The sequence below is a fragment of the Pimephales promelas genome, chromosome 12 (genome assembly GCF_988280905.1).
Source record: "Pimephales promelas chromosome 12, fPimPro1.hap1.1, whole genome shotgun sequence".
NCBI classification, from domain to species: domain Eukaryota; kingdom Metazoa; phylum Chordata; class Actinopteri; order Cypriniformes; family Leuciscidae; genus Pimephales; species Pimephales promelas.
In genome coordinates this window covers 22,956,339-22,974,496 of record NC_142780.1, presented here as the reverse complement: position 1 = coordinate 22,974,496, position 18,158 = coordinate 22,956,339, and the positions used below count along the sequence as shown (strand labels likewise).

General features: G+C 36.9%; 1 protein-coding gene across 1 annotated transcript in view; it reads right to left on the bottom strand.

The window, feature by feature from the left end:
* The window catches only part of npr1b (natriuretic peptide receptor 1b), a 46,032-nt gene that overhangs the window by 12,253 nt on the left and 15,621 nt on the right, over positions 1-18,158 (bottom strand). Inside the window, exons 5-8 of the mRNA XM_039680019.2 lie at positions 10,810-10,997; positions 8,727-8,840; positions 6,232-6,367; positions 685-779 (exon numbers count right to left, since the gene is read on the bottom strand). Of these exons, the coding sequence (XP_039535953.2) occupies positions 685-779; positions 6,232-6,367; positions 8,727-8,840; positions 10,810-10,997 (533 nt within the window). The remainder of the gene's footprint in view (positions 1-684; positions 780-6,231; positions 6,368-8,726; positions 8,841-10,809; positions 10,998-18,158) is intronic.

Sequence of the window (18,158 nt, the reverse complement as noted above, 5' to 3'; positions counted from 1 at the left end):
AACATCATCTAACTGAACTTTGACCCCTTGACGTTAACACAGGAGAACAAAAACTGCATCTATTAGTCGTGAATTCTATAGCTCTCACAGATAGCAAAAGCAAAATGTTCAAATGAAAAATTACAGAATTTACATTCAGAGAGCAGCTGAGATCTGTAATATCTATTCATCATCCATCCGGTACACTTTCACAGGAAACAAAAAACATTCCCCAGACTGAATATGTATCCTACAATTAATCTCCCTACAGCCTGGCCTCCCAATTACCAATCAAGTGTCTTTCAGAAAGGAGGGTGTGTGTGTGTGTGTGTGTGTGTGTGTGTGTGCGTGTGTGTGTGCGTGTGTGTTTGTCCTCAGGTTTTAAATTTATGCCCCCAATTTGCTCTTTTGTTTTTTTTGAGATTCAGGTGTTATATTCTAATTCATTAGCCTGGAACAAAGGCAAAACTGTTTAGATGACACACACATATCTGCTGTAAGAAAAACGTGATTGCAATTCATCCATCAATTACTAACAGAAGCATCATTGCTATTCAAACTAATGTGGCTCATGTATTATGAATTAACCATGCGTGCCCTTTAAAAAATGAACAATTCCCCCTGACTAAAAGTTGATAATATCAAAAAGAAACGAATGAGAAAGCTGTGACTGTGAGACAAATTGAGCATGAGATTATCACTAACCTGAAAGTCGCCACTGTTCGTGTCAGTCATGTCCCACAAGGCGAAATCAGTCTCTCTGTCTCCATTCTCATCAATCTGCACCAGACCAGTGACACCTGGGAAAAGCAAGAGACAGAGTGTGTGTGTTATAGAGCAGACTGCAACAAATCAACATCAGTAGACTAGCTGTGACAAAGCGAAGTGTAAACAACCTTCTTTTACTCATTTGTGACCTGCCAGGCCATCATTTGCAGCTGAATTTAAAGTTCAGCAGTACTCCCAGTACTAAAATGTCAATCTAAACATAATGGTCCCCTCAAATGATCTACATCTTTTATGGACGAGTTCATGTAATTGCTTTAACAAAACAAAAACAAGCTTAACATTTCAGCATTTCAGCTTTTAAATTGTTTGGAACTTTACTCCATTATAACTTATAAGTGCCTATTATAAGCATGATACCATTATTTTCCAATAAAAACATACCTTTAACTGATCTCTTTAACTGATACATATAAACACTACAGAGACATCAGTTAAACATACAATAAAGTCCAAACTTTAAAGGGATAGTCTACCCTTTATTCAGAATATCTTTTCAATATATTTTCATGTTTGGGTGGACTATATCCCTTTAAAGGTGCAACAGATGATTTCTATGAAACATGGTTGATATTTACAATCAACCGATACAAACACACCCCATACTTCATTGCTCCGAAATTTAACAACATGAAATACAAGAGTTGATGTCTCTTTATTATAGCTAAATAATGCTTTGCGAAAAATAAAGCGAAGCAACCTTGCCGTCTGTTTTCACGCCTTCCTGCTTAAGTCTCACCAGCACTTAAAAGCTTTAATATTAATGTGGGGCCTAAAGATCTTGCCTGATCATAACCTTTCTTTTTCCAGTAATATTCCTCTGACCTATAGTTTTCTCTTTTGTAATGTCTCTCAGCCATCTGTCTTTCTACAGTTCTTCATCAAATCTCCCTCATGCTCAATCTCTCTTTTCCCCCCTCATATATGCCCGTACTGCTGTGTTGTGGTGCTTGGTCCGATCCACTTTCAGCAGAATTTCTCAGAAATCGCTTTCTGCACCTTTAAGTGAACTACAATTCTGCAAACACATTAGCAATGAGTATCAACCATGTAATGAGTAATCAGAATGATTATAATTCCACATAGTAAATCAATTCATACACAGTGTGTGTGTATGTGAGTGTTCAATGAAATTTAATGTGTTCAATCAAGAGTCTCTTGAAAAGCCTCCGGTTATGCCCGACCCAGTCCCATCTTCCGATGAGGGTCAGGTACGGGCTGTAATTTCCTGTGGAAGCCACTCACCTCTTTAAATTGGCTATACAGATAGACGCTGAGTCCAGCTCAGAGGAAACAGACAGTGACATTGAGACTGATAATATGAAAAGCTTTAACGTTATCAGACTGGAAATGTCAAAGCCATTGGCGAGAGGGAAAGGGGAGAGAGAGAGAGAGAGAGAGAGAGAGAGAGAGAGAGAGAGAGAGAGAGAGAGAGAGAGAGAGAGAGAGAGAGAGAGAGAGAGAGAGAGATGTCCTCACATCGGTTGATGATAAGAATAGCTTTAATAGGCCTACATGAGCTATAAAAGAAATGGATGCTCAAAGACTGCTTGTGAAAATTGTATTCAGATTGTGAGGAATGTTTTGCTACATATTTCTCTTTGGAGGACAAAGGAAATATCCCTGAACACTGCCAATCTTGCTTAAGTGCTCTAGGAGGAAATACAGACCTACACTGTAAAAGATTTGGAGTAGGATTTACTTGAAAAAACCTTGCTAAACTATCTCACTCAGAAAATGCTAGTAAATTTACAAAGATTTGCCAAGTAAAAACCTAAACATATTTATCAGTAGCTTTAATTAGAAATCTTTAAGTTAAATTTACTTGGAATATGGAATTAAGTAAACTTTACAAAAATAAGCAATTTTAACTCGGCTTGTAAAAGGTTGATTAATACCGATTTCCTTCCGATTTCCTAACCCTAACCCTAAAACAATAATCTTGAATTTTATTAGTCATTTATAGTATGTGCTTTACTTAGAACATCTAAGTAAATTATCATAACAGACATTAAGCCTTATGTGAATGCAAACACCTCAATACTTGGTAGACAATACACAATGGCGGTAACATTTGATGGATCGTTTTTGTGTTTGAATGTGTCGTTTTGAGCAAAAAATTTACTAGAAATGTCACAAAATGGCAATTTACTAATACTGACAACAAAAATCAATGATAAAACAGTGTAAATACAGCTGGAAACCAGTGAAAAATGAGCCTCATTAATTATTCAAGGTCCAGTGCATGATGGGAACCCCAGTATCAGAAAAGTAGAGTAATTTTTACTTAATTTTATTGAGTTGATATTTACACTTTCATTTATACTCGCTTGAAATAAGTACTGATATGGAATTTACTTAGTTTTTTAAATTCTTGCCTGAACTAACTTTTTCAAGTAAATTACATTGGGTTTTTTCACTAGTATTTACTTCACCAAAAAATCATTTTTTACAGTGTAATTCTGATACATTTAACATTAGAAACACTGGGAAGAACATGGATAGACAGAGAGAGAGAGAGAGAGAGAGAGAGAGAGAGAGAGAGAGAGAGAGAGAGAGTGTGTGTGTGTGTGTGTGTGTGTGTTTGTGTGCACCAAATAATCAACTTAAGAGTGGAATGATTGGACGTATAATGATAGTCAGAGTCATCTGAATTGAAGACATGTCATAGTGTAATGACAGCAGGAAGTAAAGGAAACTTTTAGTACGGCATGCCAGCATGATGATACTAAATGGCAGATTGATGCTGAATAAAGTCTTGAATAAAGTCAAAGGGAAAATACATCATTCATGTCTCCTATGACTTTGACATCTGTTTTGGAAAATTAGTTATCTACCTAGATAATATAGATAAGGTTTGTCTAAATTGTGAGAATGATTTGTGACAGAACTGGAAGAATCAGTAAGAATGGACTAAAAATTAAGTGTATGCCATCATTTTTTTTAGCTTATGACTACATTTATTTGGAGCTGTTTTATTGTTTTTTGGTTATTACAACAAATTGAATAAAAAAACAACAACATTTTTATTAACAATGTTAGCCCGTTTATTGGTCCAAATGGGGGTTTCCAATAAGCCGTTTCCAATAAGTCAACCAACTTTATATCTCTTATAGCTTTAGATTGGCCATGCCGTGATTTCTCACGTACACTGATAAAGTAACATTAAATTAAAACAGGAAAGACACCCAGATTTAGGTCGGTCAAGCAGTACGCTTGCTGCCCTACAGTAAATGGAAATTCACTTCTTGTCTCTGCAAACCAAGTACACTTGAATTAGTGCCAAATATTAGTCGTCACTAATCTGACGCAAAACTTGCGGTTACAAAAAATGTAATCTACTTGGGGAAACAAATTTAGAGTCAGGTGGAATAAATCAAATGTAACAATTTATTATGTCAGGTAAATGGGGAGATGATGCGATTGTAAAAGTGAGGTGTGAGCTGCACTGCGGTGCATCTCGGATGTTGCTGTTACATATGCAGGAGAGAGTTCAAATGTTAATTCTCAGGAGAGCCTTTTGCTTTCTCGCGGGGTAGCAATGACTTACAACTGCCTTATTTCACATCACTGATTTATCTAATATCACAAAATTCAAATTATGGTAGCCTACCTCAACAACACAAGGATCATTTATCAAATCTATTCTATACGTTAATAACTATACATTAATATCATAGATTTAAAAAAAAGCAAAACATGAATAGATAATTAGTTCTAAGAAACTAATAAAGGTGCATGAAATGATAGGCAATAGGCAGATCGTACCCATTGAGTCTGTCCCTTTCTTGGCCAGCTATAACAGGCACAACGCAACAGAACTGCACACAATCAACAGATCTGAAAAGATTTCATTAATGATTTTATAAATCAAGCGAATCAACTTCCCCTTTCAAATGTCATATAAAAGGCAGAACAAGCATAGAACATCCTGTACTTGCCGTCTATTCAGCAACTTTATACTGAATACAGGATATAACTGGATCCAACTTAGTAATTAAAATGGGGGCTTTTTGTAAAAGATGTCTAAATGAGCATCTTTAAATTTACCGAGATCTAATTGTAATCTGTTACGTTCTGTAACGTTGTGCCTGTTATAGTTAGAGTTAGGAGGAGAAAAAGCGGCCAAAGGCCATACTAACTATACATGTATCTGTATGCGTGAACAAATGAGTCTGGGATTGGCGAGAGAGTGCGACAGCTCTTCTTTTTCTGAACCTAAGAATTGCATCATAATTCTGGAAAGTGCATTGTTAGATCCATCTATGCAGAAAGCTTCTGTTTGTAGAGGGTCTGCAATGCCAGATTTTTCCCTGCAGGGCAGATTCATACATAATCTGTTTAATTGATAGAAATCAAACGGGACCTGGCACAGTCTGCAGCCTGTTTCTCTTTCTTAATGATTAATTAAGCTGGGTAAGACTTTTTAAGAGCCTAGCTCCCTGAAATAAAGTTGTTATTGTTTCTATTGATTTTTTGTTTTTTTGGCATACTTACACCACTGGAAAGGTAACACATAAAAAATTGCATTCAATGTCAATACAAAATTAGCATTTGTTTTTGTATTCAATTGTGGTTGTTGTTAAAGAGCAGAAAATGTGAAGGTAGAAAATTCATGGAAGCACTTAAAAATAAAGAAATCATTTTGTCCTTCAGAGTTACGGTAGAGAAATGTTTCTTTGTTTAGAACATCACTGAGCTGAAAACACAAAATATTGCAAACTGAAAAAAAAAAGTCTCAACCAACCTCAATTCAACCCACACAACACAATATCAGAAGAGAGGAGAAAAGGCCAGAGATATGCTTCAGTCTTTGGTGGACATTTTTCACTTTTGAAAGCTTCTCAAACATTATTTAAATGAATCAGCATCACATGACATAGTGGAAAAATAGATCCCAAAGAAAAGGATGCAGAAAGACACGTGGTCTGCCAGTGGTAAAAGATCAGCATCATGACGTTTTAATTCTCATTCAAGCAGTCAGGTAAAAAGGACATGTCTCATCAGACATGTCATTTCATATTTATATAAAAAAATATGATTAAAAAATATATTCATTATAATGATATACAATTATATATATATATATATATATATATATATATATATATAATTACATTTATTTAAAATTATATTAAAGTTTATTGATCTGTCTTTTATAGTTTGGTTGCTGTGATAAACTGGATACGCTGCTTAAACCCCATTTTTTTACTCTGGCTATTATTACCAGGTAATTGTGATTGATGTGATTTAAATGCATTGTGTGGGCAGTGCTTTTTATTTAATCATTCGATTTGATTTTACTTATTTAATTTCAAGTTTTTTTATCTTATTTCGTTATTTTTATCTTAATGTGTTCATACTTTTATTCTATTGTGTATTTTATTGTTGTGGTGTACAGCACTTTGGAAACCATGTGTTTGTTTAAATTGTGCTATATAAATAAAGTGGATTGGATGTGCTCACCATAATATGTCCGGTTCCACATTCTCTTTGTGACAGACTCTCCTGAAGGTCGATCATGTCCCTCTGAAAGACTCTCATTTAGAGCATTGCAGTACAACATTAGACCGTCATAGAAACCACCTGAGATGATGTTCATCTGAAAGAATCAAATATCCAAATAAGTGAATGCACATACAAGTGAAAAATTCATAAACATAACTATGAGGCTCCTCAAAGATTTATAAAACTATTTGCCTTTATTTTTAATTTACAAGTCAAGTTGCTACACAATACACCTTTGCAATTTATAAAATACTTTATATGACACAGATTTTCAAAGCAGTTTTAGGGATAAACTAAAAATATTGATTCAATGATGCAAACAGAGTTCAGTTCTGCCATAAAATAGTCATTGTTTAGCTGAGGTCAGTTTATTCAGTTCTGTTCAATAACTGTAAAGACCATCAAAAATAATACATTTGTTTAATACTATGGCGACAAATCAATGCCAATAATAACCGAGCGCACAACTGATCCTGGCACGCATGGTAAATGACTTCCGCGAGAGGATAACAGATTTACAGGCGAGGAAACACTGTGTGCCCGCATGACATCTCCTCTGCACGTACAAGCCATCGCACGCGTATCATCATTTCCGGCACGTGACATGATGCATTATCCTGCTGTAGCCATCAGAGAATAGGTACATAGTGGCCATAAAGGGTTGGACATGGTAAGAAACAATGCACAGGTAGGCCGTGGCATTTAAACAATGCCCAATTGGCACTAAGGGGCCTAAAGTGTAGCAAGAAAACACCCACACCATTACACCACCACCACCAGCCTGCACAGTGGTAACAAAGCATGATGGATCCATGTTCTCATTCTGTTTACGCCAAATTCTGGTTGGTTGCAAACACGCCAGTAAGATGTATTGTGTGCAGAGGAGATGTCATGCAGGCACACGGTTTTCGAACGAGCTTGCGAGTTCCTGTTTCCTCGTGTGTAGATCTGTTATCCTCTCGCAGAAGTCATTTACCGCGAACATCAGTATCAGTTGTGCGCTCAGGAATTATTGCCATTGATTTGTCACCATATAATTCAGCTATAAAGCTGCTCTGGAGAAAATAGTGATGTCATCGTCCAGATCAGTTCAGTTCTCATCCAATAGTGTCAGTACAATGTATATAAATATATATATATATATATATATATAACATAAAAAAATAATTTCCTATGTGCATTACAAATCAATCCAGCGTCCAGAGTGAATTGTGCTGGTCCTGATGAACATGTTAGATTGATTTTCTTGACACACATCCTACCTGGAGCACGTTATTATGCTGATGGTTTTCTGAATCTGATTCCTTTACCAAATATTTGTCAGAAATTCAAAATGAAAGTCAGACTGTGTGAGGCACAGGGTAAAGTGCTTCATCTGTTAATCTTTTGTCACAATCCATTCAGACTATTTTGCCCCCGCAGAGATTCATTTTTATTTAAATGAACAGAACTGATGGGAGAGATGCTTTTTTTAAGGCACAGTCGCTGGTTTCATATTTCATTTCACACAAGCCCTGTCACTTTCTGTATGTGAACTGGGACACAGAAAAACACTTGAACATGGTCTCCAAAGCAAACCTCTCAATTAGAATCCACACTGAGGGGAAAATCCAAAAAGCCTCATACAAATGTGCTCATACAGCTTGTTCGATTAGGAGAGAACAGAAATAAATATAAAGCTCTTCTCAGAAGCACACCCTGGTGTTAAATACCCCATTAAAACACCTGTTTTCTCTTCTGTGTCTGTGTGAATGTGCCTGTATGCATGTTGTTTTGAGATGCACATTGAAAAAAAAACATCAGACAGTTGAATTTGCTGAATTGAACTAAATTACCTGTCTACATGCCTATTATATGCACCATACTCTCTAATAACCAGCACACCCATTAACAGGCAAATACATCATACATGTGAGCTAACTAGACACATTTTTTTTCTTGCATTAAAATACTGTACATCAACCTTAGTCCCCTGATGGATGCAGAGCAGCTTTAACTGTTTGACTGAAATTTGCAGGTATACGTCACATTAATTTCATATTCTGGGCCTCTAACACACACACAAATACATAGATAAATAATTATGCTTAACCTTTTACTGTTTGGAGAGAAAGAGAGCAAAAGTGCATTGCATCCTTTTCCTTTGTGCATTATTTAGTGAATAGATGACTATTAAAAATGGTAAACACACGTAATGCACCTTGGGTGAAAAACATGAATTTATTCATTTTAAGGAAGCAGGTCCCTTCAATATCTTTATGATGAGAGAAGCCTGGCGGGAATGAGGGCACACAGAACTTTTAACGAGATAAGAGAATAGAGAAATAAATAGTAATTGCAAAGAGAGAATATTGGAGAGCACAGAATAGAGTCCTGGCAGAATATAGGCATAATAATAAAATAATGAAAAATTAAAAGGTAAAGATAAATCACTTCATAATGATCTCTCTTACCAAAGAATCCTCCACTGTGAAGTTGAACATCTGTTTAGCATCCGATTTTAGATGAGTGACAAACTCTTTGTACTCCTGATTTTGTGGCTCTAGGTAGGTCAGAATCTTCACACTCTGAAAAATATAAAATATATACAAATTTACTCTAAAAGGCAAATGTCTATTCTAAAAAATACATCCAATATACAGTATATGCACACTGTAAAAAAATATTGATGGTTTAACTTGTATTGTAAAATATTGATGGTTACTTTAAGTAAGTAACCTGGTTGCCTTTTAAGTTCATTGAACTGGAAAAAGTGAGTTAATACAATGAAGGAGATTAATTTAACCATCAGAAACTCAAAATGATATGTTATCTGAACTAAACAAATTATTTAAGTTGATTTGACAAAAGAAAAAATATTGTGATTACTACACTGTAAAAAAATATTGTTGGTTTAACTTAAAAAAGTAACCTGGGTTTCCTTAAAATTTTAAGTTGATTGAACTGGAAAAAGTTAGTTAATACAATGAAGTAGATTAATTTAACCATCAGAAACTCAAAATAATAAGTTATCTCAACTAAATAAATTATTATAAAGTTGATTTGACAAAAGAAAATATGTTGTGATAACAAATCTTGAAAATATTTGTGTGTGTTTGTGTGTGTGTGTGTGTGTGTGTGTGTGTGTGTGTGTGTGTGTCTAAAACTGTATATAAGACCATGTATATTTCTGCAATTTATAAGCAACATAAATCACCATAAAAGCTATACTATACAACAACAAAAAAATCTTGGTACTAATTTCCACAAGCTTTTTCTTGTTGACTCAACTTTTGTAAATAACAGTTTAATAAGTTGTGACACACACTCACACACACAAAACATTTAGTTGAGTCAACTTGACATTATTTGTTTTCTGGAGAGGTGCAACTATTCTGTAACAAATCTTTTGTAGTTGAACCAATTCAACATTTCTTTTTCTATTGGGATTTTTTTTTAATTGAAAATCTTTGGTCATAACCATTTTGGTGATGAGTGTTTCCTTTGGTTGGTCAGTTTGGCTTTTTGTGTGAGTTTGTGGTCTTTGTAACAGTATTTAGAAAAACATAATTTGTTGCTAAGAAAGAACGAAAGAAACCAAAATGATCAAGATTTCCGCCTAATTAAAAAATCCCTAATCTTATTTCTGACCATAAGTGTTTTTTTATTGATATTTTTACCAGCAAAACTTTCTTGCAGCAGATCTGACATTCTGAATTCTGAATTTTAAAATACATTTCATCATTACAATCATCAAGAATCAGCATATGAATCTCAACAATGGTGACATGCTTAATACCGCAATGCATGCTGGGAGCCACCATAGTATTAAAATCATGGCTCCCAGCATGCATTGTGGCATGAAACTTATTCTTGTTATTTACAAAAGTTAAATCAACAAGAAAAAGCTAGTGGAAATTAGTACCAAGATTACTTTTGTTGTATATTTTAACAGTGTGGATTTTTGCTGAACCAACACAACAAAATCAGTCATTTCAACTTTTTTCAAGTTGTATTTTTAAATGCTGTAAAAATATATATTGATGTTAGTTAATGCATTAACTAATGCTAACAAATGACCTTATTGTGTATACCCACATTTTTAGACTGACTGAAGTATTTCTCTTATAAAGTTACATACATATGTGAAAAGTGTTAATTATTATCACAGGGCTGCTGACTGCGGTTCTGTGACACTGACCAAAGCAAGAGTGACCTGCATAGCTTTTGATAATGGCTCAGATTTTGAGCCTCCTGAAGCATAGCAGGGGTTGTTTTGTGTTATAGGGGGTTTAAATAAAAAAAATGTCAGTGGAGTAAAAATAAAACAAAGATAATCTTTTAGAAAATAAATTCATATTTTATACAAATATTATAAAGTTGTTATATTTAAATTAATAATTAAATATTAAAGGTTATTATTGATAAAATGTAACATTTTAACAGGAAAACAAAACAAAAATACTAAATGAATGAAACCAATGATTATCGACAGTGTATCTCCTCATCACTATCTTGTCTATCCCTCTCTCATGTTTAATAAAAGGCTTTAATCACCTGGAAGGCCTCCTTCGCAAAGATGTCATCTGGGTCTCCTCTGGCCCATGGCTGCAAGGGCCTGGACTCCAAACTGCGTCCAAAGATGTCAATGTAGAAGAAGACATACTCCTCCTTAGGGAGACCTGCCCTGTGGAAATGCACCATCAACTGCCGGAAAATATCCGGAGAACAGCATACAAACACCACTGCAATGAGAAAGAGAACAGAGGATATCCACATGAGAAAACTTTAGCCTCCTCATAATTCTCTCCACTACACACACACATCCTGATTCTATGGAGCATTGAGGATATCAGTCTTCCTTAAGTGACAGGAGCTCAAATATAGTTTCTCATTAGCATGTTTACCAGAAATGACTTCGTAATCAATATCATAATGTCATTACCTCAGCATGATGTGCCAATATAACACATCCAGACAGGAATTAGCATGTGTACGTTCATTTTAGTCCATGTGTATGTGTGTCTGTATGGTGCATTAATGCATTTATGGCTCTTGATTGAATCTGGACTGTCTGTTCTATGCTTTTAGCATGATACATCATACATTAAAAACATGACTTTGATGATTCATTCACAATTTATAGATTCAATTTTTCTAATCAGTATTTTTGTCTTTTTCAATAATATAAATCTCTTAACAAACATTTATTTGTAAGATAATTTCACTTTTATCCACATGCAAAATTTCACGAGATATTAAGATATTTTCATAGAATCCATTCATCCATCCATTCTCCAATCTGCTCTAACCTTCTTGTTGAGGAAACAGTGCTAAGCACTGAGCCACGAGCCGCCCACAGAGAAAAAAAAGAAAGAAAATTAAATGTTTAAAAAATAAAAAATGTAAATGTTGTATATATATATATATACATATGAAACATAGGTCTTAATATCTTATGCAGTTTATCTTCTCAAATAAATATATCATGTTTAAAAGAGGTTTAGATATTTTTATTGGAAAACAAGTAAAAAAAAACTGATTAAGAAAATCCTTCACAGTGTGAATGTAGCCAGTAGACATTTGTATTTCCATTATTCATGTGATATTGTGCTGAACAGGATGTTTCATAAAAATGATAAGGGATAAATTTTATATGAAAAGGATGTTAAGCTTCTCCTCAACATTTTAGATAAAAAAAACCACACAGGCAAGAGAAGGAACCACAAATAGGTAAAGAAAGCAAAATTCGTCATTAACTCTGATCAAATGAGTGAAGTGATCACAGAGACTGAGAGAGAGAGAGTGTTAGAACTTAACTCCAGACAGTCATTTGAAGAAGGAGGGTAATTACAGGAGACATAAGCTAACAGCCTGTGTGTGTTGCTCAGTAACAATGTGATTTCATTTTGAGGATAATAACGAACACGTGAGAGATGGATTTAGAAGAAGTATTTTAAATGAACAACCATCAATGAGCCTCTCTGCCAATAAAATGATGGAATACAAGTGAAGGATCATGGTGAATATCAGTCCATTTATCCATCCATCAATCCTCTATTTACTTCTGAGGCAAGATAACAGAAATAGAAACAGGATATAATTCAACATATACATATATACATATATATATATATATATGAGTATAACCCCTCCCCATAGGCTACAGTGGGGATCGCTTGAAGGCTTTCAAGAGTACCGATGCATATCAATATGCTGTGGCTGGATGAGTAAAAGACATAAAAGTGCGGCACATCATTTAATCACACGATAAAAAAAGAGCTCAAAAACACTCAATGTCAGAAGTTTTTCTCCAAGAGCAGGGATGGACTGGCCCACGTCTGGCCCCGCTGCCCACTCTATGCCTTTCCCCCCGTCTCGCTCCTGCCTCCGGTATTGGAATGAATCAGGTAAAACGGATGCCCAGTGCTAATTGTGGCTCTGATCTGGAAAAACCAGGCTTGGTTCCCAGTTCTGAAGCTGACAAGCACTGCCCCATGGCCAATACCGATGAGGAAAGACCTTCTCTCAGGCCAAGGGCTCGATTTGGCATCCTCGCCCGGAGCTGTGGTCCCTTAAATGCATGGGCCATCAACGGATACCCGCTAACCTCCCAGAGGGAGTGTTAATCATGCTCACACAGGCTAAAGCCCCTTCTATTAGACGACTCTACTCCTCAAAATGGTCTGTGTTTTCTGGCTGGTGCAAAGCTTGAGGCTTTTCACCCAGACTGCAGGGTTACAGAAGTTCTCCCCTTCCTTCAAGAGCTAATGAATAAGGGCAGAACCCCATCCATGCTCAAAGTTTGTGGCGGCCATAGCAGCATTTACTAAAACAGCGACTGGCCGGTCACTGGGGAAGAACAATCTGGTCATCCGCTTCCTTTAGGGAGCTAAGAGGCTGAATCCTCCCAGACCCCCTTCAGTCCCCATGTGGGACCTTTCGACGGTTTTGGAAGCTATGAAAGGTGCCCTGTTCAAGCCAATACATTTATCAGACATGAAACATTTGTTGTTCAAAACAGAGTTTCTTATGGCTCTTGCTTCAGTGAAGCACATTTACAAGGGGATTTACAAGTAAGTGCGACATGAATGGAAGTTGGGCCAAATGACTCAAAAGTCATACTCAGTCATACCAAGACACAGGTACGTGCCTAAATCCCATAACACACCGTTCAGGGCTCAGGTTATTTCGCTGTCTGCCCTGTCGGCTTACAATGAGGAAAAGAATGTGAGCATCCTTTGCCCAGTCAGGCCATTAAGAGCTTATGTGTTTCGCTTGTCTGTTTTCAGGCAGACCGTGCAGCTTTTCGCTTCGTTCAGCAGACGTTCTAAGGGACTAGCAGCATCGAAACAGAGCCTATCCAGATGGATAGTTGATGCTGTACACTTCTTACACTTCTAAAGGCCTGCAGGGTCCTTTGGGTGTTAGAGCGCACTGCACAAGAGGCGTGGCCTCATCGTGGGCTTGGTATAGTGGGATTACCTTTGCAGGATATCTGTATGGCGGCAGGCTGGACCTCCCTGTCTACATTTATAAGGTTTTATAACCAAGAGGATCAGTACTGTCAGTACTTCAGCTCAGAATACTGAAACTGCTTGAGCAGTTAAGTGATCGATAAAATAACTCCATGGGCAAAGAGTAAGACCCATACTGTTACCCAGTTCAGGCCGAACATTTTCACCCTGACTGCGTGGAACACTGTTAACTCTTTCCCCGCCAGCGTTTTAAAAAAAAGTTGCCAGCCACCGCCAGGGTTTTTGACGATTTTCGCTAAATTTGAATGCCCCCGCTGAATATTTTCTTCCATGAATATATGAAGATGATATATATAAAAATAAAGATCTGAGCCTCTGCTTTTAGGCAAAAAAAACGTTTTTATTTTATCTTCATCTGTTCTTTTTTTATTGCCTCTTGAACAGAGGTAGGTTTTGTCAAAAACACAACATTTTGGACAAAAAACTGAGAAAAAGGTGTTTTTATCAAACAAGTGCATTTAAAAGCAGAATACATTCAGATGTTGTTTCCTTCATATATAAAACTTTCCAAAATAAATTAAAAACATAAAATAAATGTAAAATATATCAAATTTCCCAGGATGTAAGGGAAATGTAACTTTTGCAATAAAACTTCTGCCTCTGCCTCTCTGTGTTCTACCTGTGAATGAATAATTGGAATTACAATAAACAGGCCTTGACACACACACACACACACACACACACACACACACACACACACACACATACACACACAAATACATATTACAATGTGGTAAATGTGCACAAAGAGAGAAATAATTTGACAATTACACCTTCATATTTAGACAGCCACACATAAATGCCTGCACACACACATACATATTATAGTGTCATAATATTATACGATCTATCTGCGGCACGTCCATGGCTAGCATGAACATGTGCATCTCTCTCACTGACTACTTCGTCCCGATCAGATTCAGAATTATCAAATAAAGAGTGATCGGACTGCGAGTCCATTAACCTCCAGTACTTCAGCCATATACCTCTGCATTGTCTGTCTGATACATTCTCACTACTCCACTGTTTGAGACGATTGCAATCTGTTTCTCTAAACAAAGAGTTGCGCAATCATTCAGGACATGCGCGCGGGTCTTCCTTACCGTATACCACCTAAAACACGGATACCCGGAAAATTCCGTGTTTGGCGCAGATGCGTTTTTTCATTAAACACGGAAAATTCCGTGTTTGGCGGGGAAAGAGTTAATGTGATTAGCTCCCTTATTGGGAATGATGCTTAGATTTTGAAACACCTTAAAGGTGCAGCTTGGACACATCTTTAGTGAAGGACCCAGGGTCACAGGGTGTTTAGGGTCTTTGATCTTCAGACACCCTCACCTGGGCGACCCAACCGGGGTTGATCAGTCCCCGGTTTGTCCAAGCAGCACGCTACTCCATACCTCCCCTTTTGAAAAAGCCACCTTGAAGCTTTTTCAACGGCCTAACTAATGTTTTTAGTGGCTCTCCTATCTTGCAACCCTCTGATGCCAAGGAGCCTGAATGCCCGATGCACAGATTGACTTAGAAAGCACCTGCAGCCCACTTCTATTGGCTCACAGCGGGCCCTCCATCCTCTCCCTTTGGATGTCTCAACCAGTTCTCCCAGAGGACCGTAAGCTCCACTAGCACAACTTGCCTTGTTGAGTCAGAGGTTAAGACAAGATCTGGCCTCAGTGACGTCCTCGCTATGTGCTCTGGAAACTTTAACTGCCTCCCAAGGTCCGTATATAACTGCCAGTCACAGGTCATGGCTAGCAGTCCTGATGAGGCCTTACATTCTCCCTGAGGTTTCTCCCCTGCCCTGACAAAAGAGATGTTGTGCCTCCCTGGGACTTGATGTTTAGACTCCCGGATTGCAGTGCAGATGGTGTCCGCGACTACCTTCAGCACCTGGTTATGGCGCCAAGTGTACCTCCCCTCTCCTAGTGCTTTTTTCCCTACAGCCTCTCTTCTTAGACTCTGAGTGTTTATGCACTATAAACTGGGACTTTGGTGTTGGATCGTAGCACGCACAACGTTTTACACTGCGTTTATAGCGGAAGATATTACACAGTAAGAGAGAACCTCTCGTAAGAGAACGTACTCGGTTAATAACGTAACCTTGGTTCTCTCTAGAGGAGGGAACGAGTTCTAGAAGAGGGAACGAGTACTACGTATCTTTTCCGTGCTTGCAACATGGTTCGCATCGGCACTGAAAAAACAGAGTAAATCAGCCCATCGAGCTGTATTTATAGGCCCAAGCCACGCTTGTCTTGGTGCGACGTGATCGAAGCACCCCCATTGGATCTGACATCACCAAGGGCCTCTCTCAATAAGCTGCTGCAGTTGCCGCAGGACAGCCAATAGGCACGCAAGCCGTCTTGCCTATGTCTACATACTGCATGCATTTGACCAGACCTACAGTAGCCATCTATCTAGCTGTCTAGAAAAAAATTAAGTATATATAGTATAAATGCAATTCTGTTTATGTCAAGAGTGAGAAGCAACCTGTCAGAGAGATAAAGCAGTCAATTACACACTCAAATGCACATCATTATCAGATGAAGCCCTTGGGACTGCTGGCAGATATCCAACCTAACGGAGAGAATTGCTATTTTCAACCCTGTTAAACATTAACTAGCACTTAGCAAATGAGTTCAGGAACTTCACTTTCCTCAGACGCACACGTAAAAACATTCCTAAACATGTTTTTTCCCTGGACAGGAGTGACAGACCATGAGTGGGTGTTTTTGTGGGCAAAATAGTGTTTAATTTCTGCATATACTCAACAGAGTTCAGTCTAAAAAATAGCATTAGTTGATTGCTTAGGTACTGTAAGAAGGCATTTAATAAGAACACACAGTAAATAGGTAGTCAACGTGGCATTTGAAGCAGTGACTTATACTTTATCTAAAATGACTAGCAACAAAACAACTGACCTCACATTGAGAATGTATTTTAAAAAATGTCACACCACAACTAAAGGTACCAAGAGATGGGGTTATTTTTTATTTTATAATGTTAGTATTTTTAGTAGTAGTAGTAGTTTTAGTAGTAGTAGTTTTTATAAAATAGTCATAATTTAGAAATAAAAGGCATTTTCCTAACCTGATTTTAGCCTCTGATTTGAAATCTCTGTTTGAAGGGGCTTTCCTGCTGTGGGATTCAGTGTAACCGGCTACTGCTGTGATTGGCTGACATGCTGGCATATGAAATAGCTACGAATTACATGTGAAACTCTCTCGAATACTTATATAGATATTATACGTTTTTACTATTACAGTTAATCGAGATTAAGGCATCTTGAGAAGTTTTTAAAGTATTTAGATCTATCACATAAATTGTTGCTGTGATGAGCATTGAGCAAGCAGATGACAGTCTGTGTATCGCAAGAATTAAGAACTTATCATTCTGCAACACAGTTTCTGCACTCTCTCTAATGCTTTCACCAATGGAAACACGATGTACATACAGTAAGAGCTTCATTGTGCAGTGTAACATGCGTCATTGATTTTTCATTCATAAACGAAGCTGACCAAAATTTCTACTAAAAGCAATTGTTGAATTATACTACTGAACTGAAATAACTGTTAAAACAAATTAAATTCACATTTGTCAATTAATTTATATTGTACAGATTTCAATGAAAACACTGGCCTGTGGGCCCTGGTTTGGGCATCTCAATCACTGTGTCAGTAAAGAATATGAACAGACAGGACAGCACATAAAAATATGCTTTGCTATTTGTCAAAGATTAGATTTTATAATTAAACTTTATAAACATAGCAGGCTCCTATTTTTCTGAATAGAATGGGCTGAGAAAAAAAATCTAAAATTGTTTTTATATAGACAAGAGATCATCTATTATTTCAAAACTGTGCACTCCATTATATCATCACACCAACTAAACCAAAAGTGAGAGAGAGTCTGCCCTCCCAACAAGGAGCTTGCATGCAATCAGATGAGGAGCATTGTAATTGTGTGTACTGAATTTAAAGTATACAAGGCCGCTTGTGTTCTCTGAAAATAACATTATTAGGAAACAACTTCATGTTCACAACATCAATGTGTGCTCTGCTCTTACTGTATCGTTTATTCGGTTTTCTCTATTTGCAATTTTTAACTGCTGTGCTGTCTGTCCGCATCTTTTTAAATAAAAAAAGACCCATTATAATCATAATTTGAGTGAATAGTTAAAACGACTGTAGATCTATGATCTGAGAATTGATTAAATTGTTTGATCCATCAGTAACAGCTTCATTCCTGCACTGAGTCTAATCTAACCTATATGTAAATGCAGGACTTTTCTGTTATGTTTATGCTGTCACCCTTTTCTTTACCAGTGATTTGGGTTCTTCATTCCTTTTTAAAAAAAAATAATAATCGACA